The 15,526-nt window shown below is 42.0% G+C and overlaps 1 protein-coding gene across 2 annotated transcripts; it reads right to left on the bottom strand.

Annotated features, from left to right (window-relative positions):
• Positions 1–10: 10 nt before the first annotated feature.
• Positions 11–15,515, bottom strand: prkd4 (protein kinase D4). 2 transcript variants are annotated; one of them, XM_028563827.1, is made up of 19 exons: positions 15,314–15,515; positions 14,597–14,765; positions 12,159–12,297; positions 11,167–11,298; positions 10,819–10,973; positions 10,402–10,597; positions 8,842–8,925; positions 8,081–8,240; positions 7,667–7,790; positions 6,955–7,032; positions 4,698–4,911; positions 4,473–4,498; positions 4,202–4,274; positions 2,796–2,902; positions 2,536–2,697; positions 1,839–1,937; positions 1,481–1,748; positions 771–856; positions 11–290 (listed from the first exon to the last, which is right to left on the bottom strand). In XM_028563827.1, exons 2-19 carry the CDS (start codon positions 14,750–14,752, stop codon positions 36–38), a joined length of 2,514 nt encoding a protein of 837 aa, XP_028419628.1. In that variant the 5' UTR covers positions 14,753–14,765; positions 15,314–15,515; the 3' UTR covers positions 11–35. The 2 variants fall into 2 exon arrangements, with proteins under 2 accessions (XP_028419628.1, XP_028419629.1); XM_028563828.1 differs by having other exon boundaries at positions 11–200.
• Between the last annotated feature and the right edge of the window lie 11 nt (positions 15,516–15,526).

Here is a 15,526-nt window from a genome sequence, read left to right as displayed (position 1 = left end):
CCTGTACACACTGACCTTTAACCTCTGTGCCGGGCTCACATATCTGAGTCGTCGTCAGAGTCCCAGTGGAGGTGGGGGGGGAAGTCCAGGCCTCTCTCCTGGGCGTAGCGTAACCAGCGCTCCTCGTCGCCGCGGTGCGTCAAATACCTGCAGCCCATCCTCTGCTCAAACTCCCTGAGGTCACACCACAGCTGGAAGTCCTGCACAAGGACCAGGAGTGGACGTGGTGGAAATGATCTTTCAATTTGAACCAACCAACCATGTTGGTTCACAATTTTCTTTCTTTCTCCCTAATAATGACATATGCCTTAGTTTTTGTGATTACGTCTCCTTATGGTGTCACATAGAAAAATCTCTAAACACAGTGCTGTTCATTGAAATTAACCAATATTAATACATAATGAACATTTCATGTGTTTTCTTCTGTAATGACCTATTCAAATAGTTTAAACAACCACAAAAATCTCTAAACACAGTGCTGTTCATTGAAATTAACCAATATTAATACATAATGAACATTTCATGTGTTTTCTTCTGTAATGACCTATTCAAATAGTTTAAACAACCACAAAATAAGAAAGATAATGTCATGGTTAGCGAAAATTACATAAAATCTAAGAAGCATTAGATGGTATATATTCTACACATTTGTCTTTATTTCTATAAACTACAAAACACAATATTCCAATTAGTATTTGAATAAACAAGGTATTTTTCTCATCATTGCTCATATTTTATATCCGACTATAAAGGAGTGTAATCTATCTCACCTGCAGCCAGGGGTGTCCCAGAGTTTTGCCCACACTGAACCTGCGTCTGACCGACACCTGCAGCAGGTTGTTGATGAGACTCACAGCTGGAGACAAAGGAGACGGACAGGATTCACTCAGATTGTCTTAAAAGTTGTCAACTGGAGTCACCCAGTGGCCAACAGGAGAAAATATGTGTGTGATTCTGTCCGGTGGAGTACAATAAGATAATATTTAACCTTAGATACACTTAAAATTAAAGCAAGATGAATGTTAAAAGGGTTAAAAAAAAAAATACTGTCAAAAGCAGAGATATTGCTGAAAAAGATTCCCGGTGCTCTCCAATGTTTCCATAAATCAGAAAGTGTTTATTTACAATAATTCATGAACTTACTTGAGATAAGTACAGTGATTTATAACAGTGGACATTTAGCAATTATTTGACTTAAATTTGCATTATCATGGTAATGCTGTTGCCAGCAGGTAACATCTTTAACTCTCCTCGATGATGCATTCAAGGACACTTACATTTGAACTGAATTCATGAGCTGTGTGGTCAGAAAGTCAAAGCTAGAAAAAAAAAATCAAATCCTGGGAAAAGAATGATGTGAATCGACTATTTCTTGCATTTAATAAATGGCCATTTGATAATCAACGATAGAGTCTCACATCGGTGTCCTTAAAAGCAGCAACAGGAGAAGTTTTCATAACAAAACAGAAATAACACCTACCCTCCAGTGAGATGGAGGCCCATGGTTGTCGTGGGTACATGAAGGCGGCGTTGGTGATCTGCTGCCTGATGTCCTCGTCCTCGTTGAAGGGGAACGTGCCGCTCAGGCTGACGTACATGATGACGCCCACGGACCACATGTCCAGAGAGCGGTTGTAGCCGCTGCTGCTGATCACCTCGGGCGCCAAGTAGGCCGGTGTGCCCACGACGGAGCGACGGAACGACTTCTCGCCGATGATGCGGGCGAAGCCAAAGTCGCACAGCTTCACCTTCAACACAGAGTCGACGTCACGTGTTATTAAAAACAACTCCCCTCGGTGCTTTAAAACACGCGGTGTAAAACCATCCTATAATCCCACCTGAGGGAACGGGTCTGCAGAGGCCAGCAGTACGTTCTCAGGTTTAAGGTCACAGTGAGCGATATGTTTGAAGTGCAGATACCGCAGAGCCTCAAGGATCTGCAACACACACACACAGAGAAGGACAACAACACTATGACTATGAGTCATCGTATAATATACATAATATTTTAGCTTCATTTATGCAGTAGGTCACGCACAAATATTCCCATTTTAATGGATGCTGGAGCCTCCAGGCTGAGGGATGGCATAAAAGAGTCAGACTAAAATTACTTTTGTGGTCTACAAGTTCTAGATTTGTTTTTTGACTAAAAACTCGATTTTTGGATAAAATCTATAAAAATATACAAATATGACTCAAAACGCAAAGGGCTTAAACTGGGACAAAAGAGAATCAAAATCTGGCTATAACTCTGCGGTTACTGGTCCACACTACCCAGTGGTGAAGATAAACTTTTTAGAAAAAGAAAAAAATCAAATATCTACAGTTATTCACACAAACATTTATGAAAAGTCAGAAAATAAACATCAGGACACATGTTTTTTTATTAACTATCTCATGACCCCCCCAGATTTATCTTTTGACCCCTTGTGGGGTCCCGGCCTCTAGGTTGGGAACCTCTGTCATAAAAGATTACATAGAATTTACAGAATATTAAGACCTGCGGAGCATTTAATGATGGGAAAGTGATCTTACCTGCGTGACCAGGAAGCGGGTGATGCGTTCAGGGAGTCGGCCTCTCTCACTGGACAGAATTATCTCCAGCATGTCTCCATGGAGCTTCTCCATAACGACAAAGACGTACTCCACTGTCTCAAACATCCCCTCCAACAGAACCACACCGAGATGGGACAGATTCTGGCCAACGCACAAACACACAAAGTAGATGTTACAGAAAAGAATCGTAGGATGAGTACAGAGCTAAAACATGCAGATAAGAGAACGCGTATCAGTACCTGCAAGATGGCCACTTCGTTCCTCAGCTGTCTCTCTTGTTTGGTGGGGAAGCGTGTCTTGTCGATGACTTTGATGGCGACTGGCCGACCCGACTTCCTGTGAGTACCTGAGGAATGAGAAATAAGTCACCTATATTATTATTATTATTATTATTAGTTTTAAACTAGTTTAGTTCTGCATTCATTCAGTTTTAGTCAGTCAGAATTGTAAGTTTACAGATGGTTGGTAAGGATTTGAAGCTCCCTAATTTCATATTAATTTCCTGGAAGGTTTTCTTACAAAGAACACTGTAATTAGCATTATTAGAGACCGTGTTCAATTAGCACACTTCTAATTGATTAAAATTCAAATGAAGTGCCTCCTTTGGGTCAGAATCCAAGTCCAAAAACATCAAGTTTGTCTAAAGAGAAGTAAACAATAATGACTGAATTATAAACATACAGTATATGATGAATGAAAAAGATACAAAATTAACAATGGATTATTGTTTTCAGGGTTTAAAATTTGTCTTTCAAGGTCATTCTTCTAGAAATCAACTGCTGACTAAAATTCTAACAGAAATAACTCAACTTTTCCACATTTTTCCTTTTTTCCTATTGTAAAAAAAGAATTCCAGGGAAACTTTCCAAAGAATTAAATTAAGGATTGTAGAAATATATTGGGTTCAGAATAAGAATGTCCTGTAGCCTGGGATGGCCTCGCTGTCTCCTCCTGTCTGGCATGTGTAAGATAAGACAGATTCAAATTTAGTGGAGCAAAAGTGCTCCTGATTTGTTTAATAAACATTTGGAACAGAATGCACCTAATGAAATATCTTAAAGGAACAGACAATCTTTAGGCCATGAGAGAAGAAGAGAATGAGAGCGATCCCAAGGCTAGCGCGCAATTTCGCTATCTTCTCGGAGACAGAAAGTCTGAGTGATATCCAACCGATTGGCGGCCCAGACGCAATGGCGGGAGGAGGAACCTGAAGATGAATAAAAGAATAGGGAAAAGGAAGGTCCGGGGTCAGACCCGGAGAGACTTTGTTGGTGGCTAGGGAGAGAAAGTCTTGAAGGAGCGGCTGATCCATATGCATATGAAATATCTGTTTGCAATATCATTTTACTCAAGATTGTTATAGTTTAACTGAACAAATCCTGAGTATTCATTTCCTGGTCTGCCTTTCAACGAACACAATAATTAAAGGGGAAACTTTGAGAAGTGACCGGTGGAGTCAAAAAGACTCTGGCCTTGTCGAGCCAGAGTAGAATCGGTCGCATCTTTTCCTACAGGATCCATAAGTAAAGCGTTTGCATTTTCATCTTTGCCTCGGCTGCAAACCCCCAGGAAGAAAACGTTCTTCGCCGATTCTTTGCTTAACATCTGACCATTACACGGTAAGAACTCTACGCAACCAGCTCACCTTTGTACACCACTCCAAACTGTCCCGAGCCCAGCACCTCGTCTGTGAAGATCTGATACACCGAGCTGATGTCCTGGACAACACACACACACACACACACACACACACACACACACACACACACACACACACACACACACACACACACACACACACACACACACACACACACACACACACACACACACACACACACACACACACACACACGTATGAAGAAGAAGTTCACTGCGATCAATTCATAATTCAGCAGTATGGAGTTGATCCTTACCTCGCTGTCTCTGCATAAATCCTGATCTGTAATCAGAACAGAAACAAGATCGTTTGAACTCTGACTTATTATAAATCATATTAATAGGCAAATGTTCCATCACCCATATTATATAAGTTCTGTGCAATAAATGATCAATGGAGAAGTGGCTCATCACGCCTAAAGAGCTGCATTTTCTCATTTCTATCCAATAATAATAATCCAGACGGGTTGCTTCGGGCTCACCGTGGTTCTCCTCGCCGTGTCCTCCGTTGCTCTGCACGGGCATCAGAGCCTGGCGGATGGCGCTCTCCCAGGACGGCCAGTCCTCGCCGGCCACCACGCAGTACACCAGCGAGGCCGTGACCACCTCCAAGGAGTGGGCGCAGTTGCCTGGCAACAAGGGCACAGAGAGCTGGGCGGGGCCTCGGACCTGCAGCACCTCAGACAGAGTGATCTCCTGTAGGAGAGAGCTTATGTTCAGAAATAAAATACATAACGGGCTGTGTTACTTTCAACACTGTTTAACCCCGGTCTCTGTAAACTTTACATTCACTGTTATTGTTAATTAACTCATACAACTGTCAGTCATTAAAACACGAACTTTGTTATTAAATTTGTTTGGATTTAGGTCACTCGAGCCCTTTCCCAATTCCCAGTTTGTGCATCCTTGATTCCTCTCCTCGATTCCTCTCCTGGCGTCTTAGTCCCTCCAACAGGAGATCCGAGCCGAGGAGTCGAGGAAGAGCCTCGAGGAGAGAGGAGTCGAGGCAACAGGCATTAAACAGACACGAGACATCTCCGCCTCGGAGCCGTCATTAAAAGTGACGGCAATTAAATATGACGTGCAGCACAACTGCATCAGCTGTCCATTGTTTTGTCATACGCCGCATTTCATGTTCTCTGTGAGAGGAGCAGCAGTGTTCATGACAACTTCTAGATTTACTCTAGAGTTCAATTCACAACGTGGCAAAATGTGAAAAGAACGTACGGAGGTCATACATTTTTATTTGTTGTATTTAACACACACACACACACACACACACACACACACACACACACACACACACACACACACACACACACACACACACACACACACACACACATATATTTATAATAGCCTACATACACAGTATGGCTATAGCAAATGTTTGTATGAAAAGAACTATACAAATATAAAAGCTAGGCCTATATCTCACACACACACACACACACACACACACACAACTCTATTATTAATGTGTGGATCGGCTCTTTATCCAAATCTGCCTGTAAGCTCAAAATCCTCCACCTTCCACCCACCTGACTGAATTATTTTCTCTGATTTAGAGACCCACGTGGACGTATAACTGGCCCTTGGCGGTCCCTGAAGGCTCGGTTGCTTTTTCTGTTGCTTTTTAAAATGATGTTTTGTATTGATGTAGCCTAGGAGTGTTTTCTATAACGATGTAGCCCACTTTAATGATTAGAGATGCTGCTTAGAAATGTTTCCATGTGCACAGAAATGTAACTGCAGCTGATATTGAACATTTAAGCAGCAAAACTAACCGTAGTTATAAACAGAACTAGAGCTTTAGATTCTGAAATAATAAGCCTGTTAAATTGCCGTTTCTCGAGCTTCTCTCAGACGAGCTTACAAACGAAGCTGTCTGTCCGACAACAGCTCTGCTTTGTTCACATCTTAAAGAACGGTAATATTGTCCTCGTTGATTGTGTATTATTTCACCCACCCGCTCTTAATCAGAATGTTTATGACGATTTGTATGATCTGACCGGCCTGATACGCAATGTTAGATTAACCGCGGATATTATCGCTCACTCTCTCTCCTTTTCGTTCTCTCTCTCTCCTCCGTTCACTCTGGCACGCTTCTTTGTTTACATGCCACAGGTGAAAAGACTTCCGCAGTGTATCCTCGATTTTAACTCGGAGGAGGAGCCTCCTTGACGCTCGCTCCTCAATGTGCATTTTAGGAATTGGGACGTCCTTCAACATGGCGCGCTGAGACTGATTTCTGGGTCACAAGCCGGAAGACCGAGGAGTCGAGGAGGTACAAATTTTGGAATTGGGTAAGGGCGCGTGTGTCTCGCTGCTCCTTTACACTGACTTTTTACTTTTCATATTACACTGTTCAGAGTTGGGTCAATACATCATCATAGAGTGCATTCTCTCTTATGAGTGTTAAAAATCAATATCAAACTACCTAATACTGATTTTATTGCCATTTTTTCTTTTGAACTCCTTTAAAATAACTCAAATTCACTACAAAACCAAAGTACAACGGCTTAAACCTGTTTGCATTTATACAAGAACTTCTATGAAAATGCATCAGTATCAGCTGATATGGATGGTGAAGTAATATCTCCGTATCCCTAATTCACCACATGTTGAACCAAACCAGACAGTATGGATGGATGCCAAACATTCTGACCAGCTTCTGGTGTTAGTACAGGTGTTACTAAATAAAACCACAGTCTACTACTCCAGTGTCACGAATTGTACCTTGTAGTACTTGGTGGTGCCCTCGTTCTGGTACAGAGTGATGCTCTTCCAGTCCAAGATCCAGTAATGACGTTTCCTCTGGAAACACAAACCACAGAAACAATTCATAATCTAGGGGCTGTATGGAGGAACTGAACGGCTCCGAACAAGCCATTAGAAGGACGCATTAGAACAGACTGTCCAACCTCATGTCTTGTCGGTTGGTCCATTTAATTGGCCGAGAGCAAACATTTATATTTACGAGTATAAAATATAAGAAAATGCACATTCTAACCTGCAAAGATAAATAATCAAGGCACTTATATTCTAAAAACACACACACACACAAATTGTTTTGGTTAGTAAAAGTTATGTAAATACCCAAATGTGCCAAAGAGGAAAGACAAAGCAAAGAAAGACAAATAAGTGGAGTTAAAAAAAGTTAGAAAAATTATTATTTTCAAAGATGTGTATGTTCTTTTTATAATAATAAAAAAAAGGTGAGAGCTTAATTTAATCTGCAGTACTTTTGGCAGGTCACAATCACACAAAACGTTCAAGTGTTCTCTTGTAACAAATGCACACTGACTTTTTTGTAGCAAATAAAAAACAAGTATAATCTGTCTGAGAGAGAGAGAGAGTGTGTGTGTGTGTGTGTGTGTGTGTGTGTGTGTGTGTGTGTGTGTGTGTGTGTGTGTGTGTGTGTGTGTGTGTGTGTGTGTGTGTGTCTCACCAGTGTGTCAGTGTTGGTGTGATGCAGTAGCCATCCCTCTCTCAGGACTCCACCTGCTCTCCTCTTGGAGTGATGCACCGACTGGACGAGCCTCATCAGAGGGATGTTGCTGCTGAAACACGGACTGATGGAGGGACGGAAGACAACAACACATGAAACAGAAGAGAGACAGGCTGATTTAGGGATTTAAAACTGAATTAAAGTCACTTTTCTCTGCTCTGACGGAGCAGTTGAAGCACGTTTGTCATGCAGATGAATCCAGTGATGGAAAAAGATGAAAAGATGAGTGGTTCAGTTTGTGTGTAGGAGTCAAATGGCTGACATAATCAGGCCATTGTCTGGTTCCAACAGGAAACCAAAGTCACCTTTTTAAAACGGGATGGTGACGACAGAATAAATTAACAACTCTCTGACCTCATTGGCTCTCGCGGTTGCACTTCTCCTTTGGTGTCAGTCGTGGTGTCTCCGTCGGTGGACATCTCGTCGTCAGAGGTTTCTAGTGTTGTCGTACTGGTGAGCTCTGAATCATCGTCCTCTGGGTCTGGTGGGCAGCTGTGACCCACTGCTGTGGATTCTGGGAAAGTGACATCATATGCAAAATATATTAGGGCTGTGACTAATGATCATCCACGGAAAACATTTTCAGTTTAGTAAGTAAGTAAGAAAAGTTAATTTGTATAGCACCTTTCACAAAAAAAAAAAAAATCACAAAGTGCTTCACAATAAAATGCAATACAACACAAGAAGTCACAATACAAGCAAATTGAAATACAAATAGAAAACATAAACAACCATAAAAAAGTTTACTGATTAACTTATGAAGTGACACAAAAGGGGGAGATTACTGATTTTGTTAGTTTACAGCCATGCTAGCGGCTTGGTGATGCTGCGCAGAGGTTGCTTAAATCAGCACGCTAACATGCAGGTGTTTAGCAGGTATAACGTTTACCATGTTAAACTTAACACTGAATCATCATCTTCATCAGTGCTTGGACGGATGGGATGTTTTTGGGATTCTAAAATGAGTCTGTCAAATCTTCTTGACATGGCGAGTGAATCAGCGTTGAGTCATCACAGGGTTATGGGAACAGCAGAGCAGGGGGGGGCCTTTTTCAAAGAACCATGATTCACAGGAGTTACAAGCCCAGAATACACAATGGAAACCTGCTGCTCACCTGCACCGTTGATGCCTCTCCTCTCGCCTGGACAGTCTCTGGGGACCAGCAGCTCACAGCGCCGATGGCAGTTAAACCTGCAGTCTGAGAAGAAAGGGATGAGAGAGGAGAGGTGGCAGGAGGAAACACAGAGAGACACTCAGACACATCAGGAGGGCCACTTTTATATATGGTAAAAAATACAAAATGAGAGTGAAAGAATTTGACTTTTAATGCAATATAAAGTTCAGTTTTAATTTCAGACTGAGCTCTGAGACACACCCAGGCAGTTAGGGAAAATTAGCAAAGATTTAATCCAATCGGTTTACACAAGTGTGTGGGATACACAGCTCTCTGCTTACGCAGCAAATGTTTCTGAACTTCAAATCCACAAATGGCTCATCAAAGCCAAGGTGATGCTGGAACAGAGCATCTAAAAAAAGGGCCACAGTGGAGGCATACGTTTTAATTTATTACATGACTCATCGCTGCAAAAAGACAGCTACCAAGCTCAGGGAGATTGCTCAAATTACATGCCATCTCTATGACAGACTCCATCCACTGAGGAAGACTTAAGAGGCGGAGTGGCAATCGGGAGAGTCGGGAATTTTCCCGGTGGGCCGGTAGTGTTTCGAGGCCCGCGAGGGTCGGTCTGATAATAGTTAAACATTGCAAGGAACACCGCTGCCCGACCACGCTGGTCAAACTGTGCTGCCTCTGCTCAACCCTTATGGCGTGCCACAGCATGCCTCTACAATACAATATACTATACAAACACAGGCCGAGAGCACTAATGGCCACAACCATGTATAGGACTTTCAGAAATATAGGGGGGTGGAGGGAATCAGTGAGCGGCCGTTCCCCAAATGGCACAGCCCTGGTCGGGCCTATGACATAAAGCCATCAAACACTTCTTTTTTTCTTTGTCACGTTTGGAAGTCTACGTTTACAGAGAGTGTGTGAGTCTGATGATGGAAAGCCAAAAGAGAAAGGAAAAAAAAGGGATAGTGTTGCTGTGCTGTGCGTTGTTCATTCATTCACCATCCGGACATTCATTCATTCATTCACCCCCCATTCATTCATTCATTCACCCCCCCCGTGGCCTACGAAATTTCCCGCTAGATTTTTTTGGTCCCACTCCGCCCCTGAGGAGGACCATAAGATGTTATTTGTTTTGTCAAATAAATATTATTATTCTCCGATGTTGCCGATGCAGCAGTTCATTTGTTTACTTGGGAAAATCACGTTTTCATGGGCTGTTGCTAATTTTGTTGTATTTTTCATCAAAAGGGGAAGGAATATGTTTTGGTGGAACATGTGTACGTTTAACGCTTGTTTGTGCAACAGAAAACTCTAGATAGAGTCAGCAGTTAACCATAGTCCTCATAAAGCCACCGGAGTTAAGAATGCCAACGCAAAAAAAGCGGAAGGTAACAGACATCCTGCCGAAATGAAAGACATCCGGCAGAATTTCCTGTGACACCTGAACAATCCCGGAAGTGGAACGTCGTGGATATAGACTAACGGAACTCAAACACTATCTAACCCGACCAGAAGAAAGTCCTCCTCCAGCCCTCTCACCTGAGCACTGCAGCCCCTGTCTAAAGAGCCCTTTGAGCAGCCGGTGGCAGTACTGGCACACGGTGGGTTTGGTGTAGCTGTGGATGTGGAAGGTGTGAGGGACCTGAGCCCTGCTCATGTCGCTGTACCCGATTCCCAGCCAGACCGGGGGCTCTGCCCAGGACGGAGGCCTGGATGAGGGCTTGGACATGCTGATCTGGTGAAGGACAGATGATGAGAGTCGTCAGTGGTACAGATCATCGTATATTAGTGGAAATAATGCGTAAATATGTGATTGGAGGTTCATTTTAAGACAGGTAAACCCTTAAAAAACGGGTTCCAGAGACCCGGTGTAGAAGAAAATGTAACAATTTTAATGAACAGTCAACTGTGGAAAAGATCTAAAATACTTCTTTTACAATACAATGACTTCCTTACCTCTTCCAGACTGCCTCCTGCCTGATTGGACAGGGAGTGTGTAGGGGGTCGTCGAGGAGGAAACAGGGAGAGGCTGGTGCTAACCTGACGCCGCGCTCGACTACAGTCATTGGGCAACTGGAAAGCACAACGTTTATGGAAGTCTAACCCACAGCCTGAAGACAGGGAGAGGTAGAGGAGAGCAGACAGACTGGAGCCTTAATATGCAGTTCATAGTTTTATATTAAATGCTGGTAAATAAAACAACAAATATACTTTTTACACGACATTTTCTCACACTATGAAAAAGCTTAACAGCTGGATAATGACACTACTGAGGCACACGATGAGGTGAATCAGCTGCTTTACCGTCGCATTTTAATCCCTGTCGAACGAGGCCCCACAGCATTTCTCCACAGTGGTGGCAGAAAGTGGGAGTCCGGTACGTTTGGACCACCAGGGTGTGTGGACGGGTCCTCATCTCAGTCACTGACGCTGATCCTGAGTCAGAGCAAAATAAAGAAGATGGTATACAGTCCGAATATGCCGATGATTTGATCCTCTTCAGAGAAATATCGCGTGTTGTAGTTTGAATTTAAGAATTTTTGACAGTATTTGACACCACTACAGTTCAGTGGATTCCACTTTTGTAAGGAAAATCCAACATGTATTAGTGTCAGTTAGTAGGGGATATATTCATATTGTGACAAAAATATGTACACCTTCTAATCTGCAGTGGAAAAACTTTTTTTTGCCATTTACTGGCAGTGCAAGATGTGAAATGTGCCTTAACGTGCCACCGACTACCTGTAAGTAGTCCTAAGGTTCAAATACCTTAATTTGAAATGAATTTGACAGTGTTGTGTTTCATGTGGTATTTATGAAATTTCTTTTTGCAGTATATTTGTATTTGTGGCAGAGAACTCAGCTTCATGGTGGGATTTAGTAGTACTGACACATACGGTCTCTGTACCTCACAGATAACTTGACAGCCTGTGTGGGTCTAAAAAATGTAAAATGGTAACAAGGGAGCAAAGCAATTCCAATAAAAAATACTGAACACATTTATGTTATCAGAGGCATTATAGCACGTGGCCTTTGATTTATAAAATGAAGTCTTCTTAAAGTATTTATGAAGCGCTTCCCTCCAAAATAAGACTTCATTTTCTCTTAAATAACACTGACAGTAGCTGTGACAAAAGGATGGCTAGCATAAATTCAGATCTGGCAACTGTACTTTTTATTTCAATCTTACAAAAATTCTGCGAATCAGACAAGAATACTAAAATGGAAAAAACAGCTAATAAATGACTGAAAGACGAAGCTTCCCCCCCCCCCGCCCTAAGCTGTTGGCCTCTGACCTGCGATGATGACCTCGATGAGGTCTCCATCCTGCAGCTCGTCGACGTCCGTCAGGCGATGCAGCAGCTGCTCTGAGGCGGACTGATGTCTGAACAGCAGAACCTTCTCGCCGACGCCCACCACGCTGCATTGTGGAGCCTGAACACACGCACACACAGACAGACACACAGACACACACACACACACACACACAGTTGAGGCTTCCTCCAAGAAACAAGCTAAACGTAAAGCTTTTTTAACCACCAGCTGGGGTGATACTAATTCACAGATCTCTATATGTTATTACAGGAAATAGCTATTCAGTACTTCATCACTTTTTCAGTTTCTCTAATGGCAAAACTTCCCATACCAATGAAACAAGCACCTTTCCATGCAGGCATTATTCATTTGATACTTCATTATTTGTAAATCCACCAACTATGATCTCAAGTCCGAAGACAAAAAGAAAAACATTTCACCTTCACAAACCATGACCTACTTACTTAGTAAAAAGAGATCAGACTTTCATGGTGATCATTCTGTGCTTAGTAGATAAGAGATCAAACAGGATACAATCTACAGTACTGAATATGGTGAGGAAACTGGTGAGGAAACGGACATCTTTAATCATCGAGACCTTTGCTACATTCACATGTGCAATGCTATACATACACATATGCACAATACTATACATTTAATTCTACTTGGATATAATAAAGTGTTGGACAAATAAGAGAAATATAATGCAAAGCAAACTACAGCTCAATATTTACCATAAAAGGTATTTCAATATCTAGCACAATTAAAAAACAAAATCACCCAATTTAGGGTGATTTATGTTTTAACATTTACTGAAGGATTCACACGCTTTTGTATGGAATTACATTACACAAGTAATATAATAAAATTGAATTGTACATTGTGAATTTCTGTTTCTGAGACCCGAAAAACGTTACATGTTAGAATTGGAGATACAGGTTTTTCTGCCAGCGCTGACACATAATGTATATCCATTACGTGTCCCGCTCATAGCCTGAGGTTTGTGTACAGTGAATGCACTAAAACGTGCAAGTGAAACACACATTCTTCAGACCCTGCTGACCTGCTACCTGGAAACTCGAGAAAAGATCAAAGTTGAAGGGAGCACTGGTGAGAGCGAGGCAGACCATCTGTGTGTGTGTGTGTGTGTGTGTGTGTGTGTGTGTGTGAGTGTGAGAGAGAGACAGGAGGGGGAGAGGTTGTGGTCGGAAAGTTTGCTGTGTGCTCGTGTCGACCACAAAGTCAAAACTGAGGCAGTATGAAGACCAGATCAGCTGAACCTGAGATCAACACCTGCAATTCATGAACATTTTTATTTAACCTCAACTAAGGTTTCTATGCACAACTAACCGACGGACTGTTACATTTGACTCTTATATAGAAGAATATTAATCATGTTATTGTTCTCCAAGTTCTTAGAAGTAAAGTTCAATGATAGGAGGTAGTGAAATGGAGGGGCTATGTTTGTATGGTGTCAATGTAACATTTTCAGACAGAAGTTCCTGATTGTGTGTCACATAAAAACCCACACAGCCAAAACCACTAGAACATCCTTCAAACTCGGCATCAGTAAACGCAGACGCCTCACTTCACATATAACCTACACAATCCTCCTCCATGCATGAGGTGACCTCTTGACTGTTGTCAGAGGCTCAACACGTCAACTGAATATTTTCCAAGTGGGACTGTGTTAAGGGTTAGAGCATATTTTCAGTGTGCTAGCTGCACACTTCTTTTGTAATTAACAATGCTTTCTAACACGTAATTGCTCACTCTGGAGCTGCTGCAAAGGTCCACTGGAGCAGCTATGGGTTGAGTGCCCTATGCCTAAGAACATCCTGATCATTGGCATTACATTTTTCACAGCCAGATTGTACCTGCAGGTGAGGGATTTGAACCAGCATTCGAACATTCTAGGCACACGTAAAACAGTGTTTCAGTTTTAACCAGTAGTGAAAGTTATTTAAATACAGTTTTTTGTTTTAACCTACCTACCTGCCAGATATAACAATATAGGAAAAAGGCTGACCTAAACTAAACGCCACCCATCTGGTGCTCCAATTAAAACAGACACCAACTTCAAAATAAATCATTCAGTTTTGGCTTGTTAAAAGGGGCAAATTTATTTTTGTACTTCCTACGGGGGACTCACGGCAGATTCATTTTTTGTCAAAATCAACACAGCAGAGCCTGAAATATCCTGACTTTCTGTCTCTAGTATGGGTCAGGCTCCAAAAACACTTAATCCTACACATCCCATAATGCAACTCAACAGCATCTTCATAAGTACATTTGGTGAAATGCCCCTTTAAGGCTCTTCTGCTTACAGTATGAACTTTTCTGATTTACTGCGCAATACCCTCAAAATGGTTCAGGACAGCAGCATAAAATGAGGTCACCAGTGTGAGGCTTTGATTACCTTGCGCTCTATGATCTCTGCAGCCAGCCTCTTGGCATGGCGAAAGCTCAGGTTGCCAGCAGGGACTCGAACAAACTCCCTAAAGAGGCCGAGCTGGAACTGGAGCAGAGCCGGCGCGGTGAGACTGGTGGGACTGGAGGGAGTCACTGCGGACATGGAGAAAGATCCTCTGTGGCGAGATGGGATTCGTTAATGAATTATTACCAGAACAAAGAAATATGAATGGCTATGTTGTACAGATTAGAGTTTTTGAGAAAAAAAAAAAAAAAAAAAGAAAAAGCGGCCAAGGTTCAATGGAGAAAAAGTTGGTATGGTTTTCTAACACTATTCCTAGCGCATTATAAGATACTGTACATGCGAATTTATATTTGCTTTAAATAAAAAAAAATAAACCTATTAAGGATGTACATCTGTAAATGTACAATTTTTTTAGTGACATCAACTTTCAGAAGGCAATATTCTTTCAATATTTTTTTGTTAAGATTCAATCTCTATTTAGTGAAGTGTCCGAGGCATTATCTAAAAGTTGTCTACCACTTGCTGTACCAACTTTTTATTAACGGAACCACCAGTATGATTTAGCAAGAGTTCCATTTTAAGTAGCCAATACCTTTTTGTCCCCAAAAACTGATGTTGAATGGTTTAGAAAACCCTAGTATTCCTTGGTTTTCAAAATAACAACACTGAAATAACTAAAAATAACATAAGTAACCTTACTTTCTAATCCCGGTTCATTCAAGCTCTGATCGTTCACTTCAATGGCAGGATTGTATCTCAACGATGTGACAGCTGATCAGTCAGATTCTCAACATGCACTCTGGTGGGTCTGGTTTCCTTTTAGTAGGGTTGGCCGTCGATGAGACAGGAAGTTACAGAGAGAGACTTGCCTCTGGTGCAGCGTACGGTTAACACCCCCAGCCTTAGCTGTGA

Source organism: Perca flavescens, chromosome 19 (assembly GCF_004354835.1).
Source record: "Perca flavescens isolate YP-PL-M2 chromosome 19, PFLA_1.0, whole genome shotgun sequence".
Lineage (NCBI taxonomy): Eukaryota > Metazoa > Chordata > Actinopteri > Perciformes > Percidae > Perca > Perca flavescens.
This window is presented reverse-complemented; position numbering and strand designations above follow the sequence as displayed.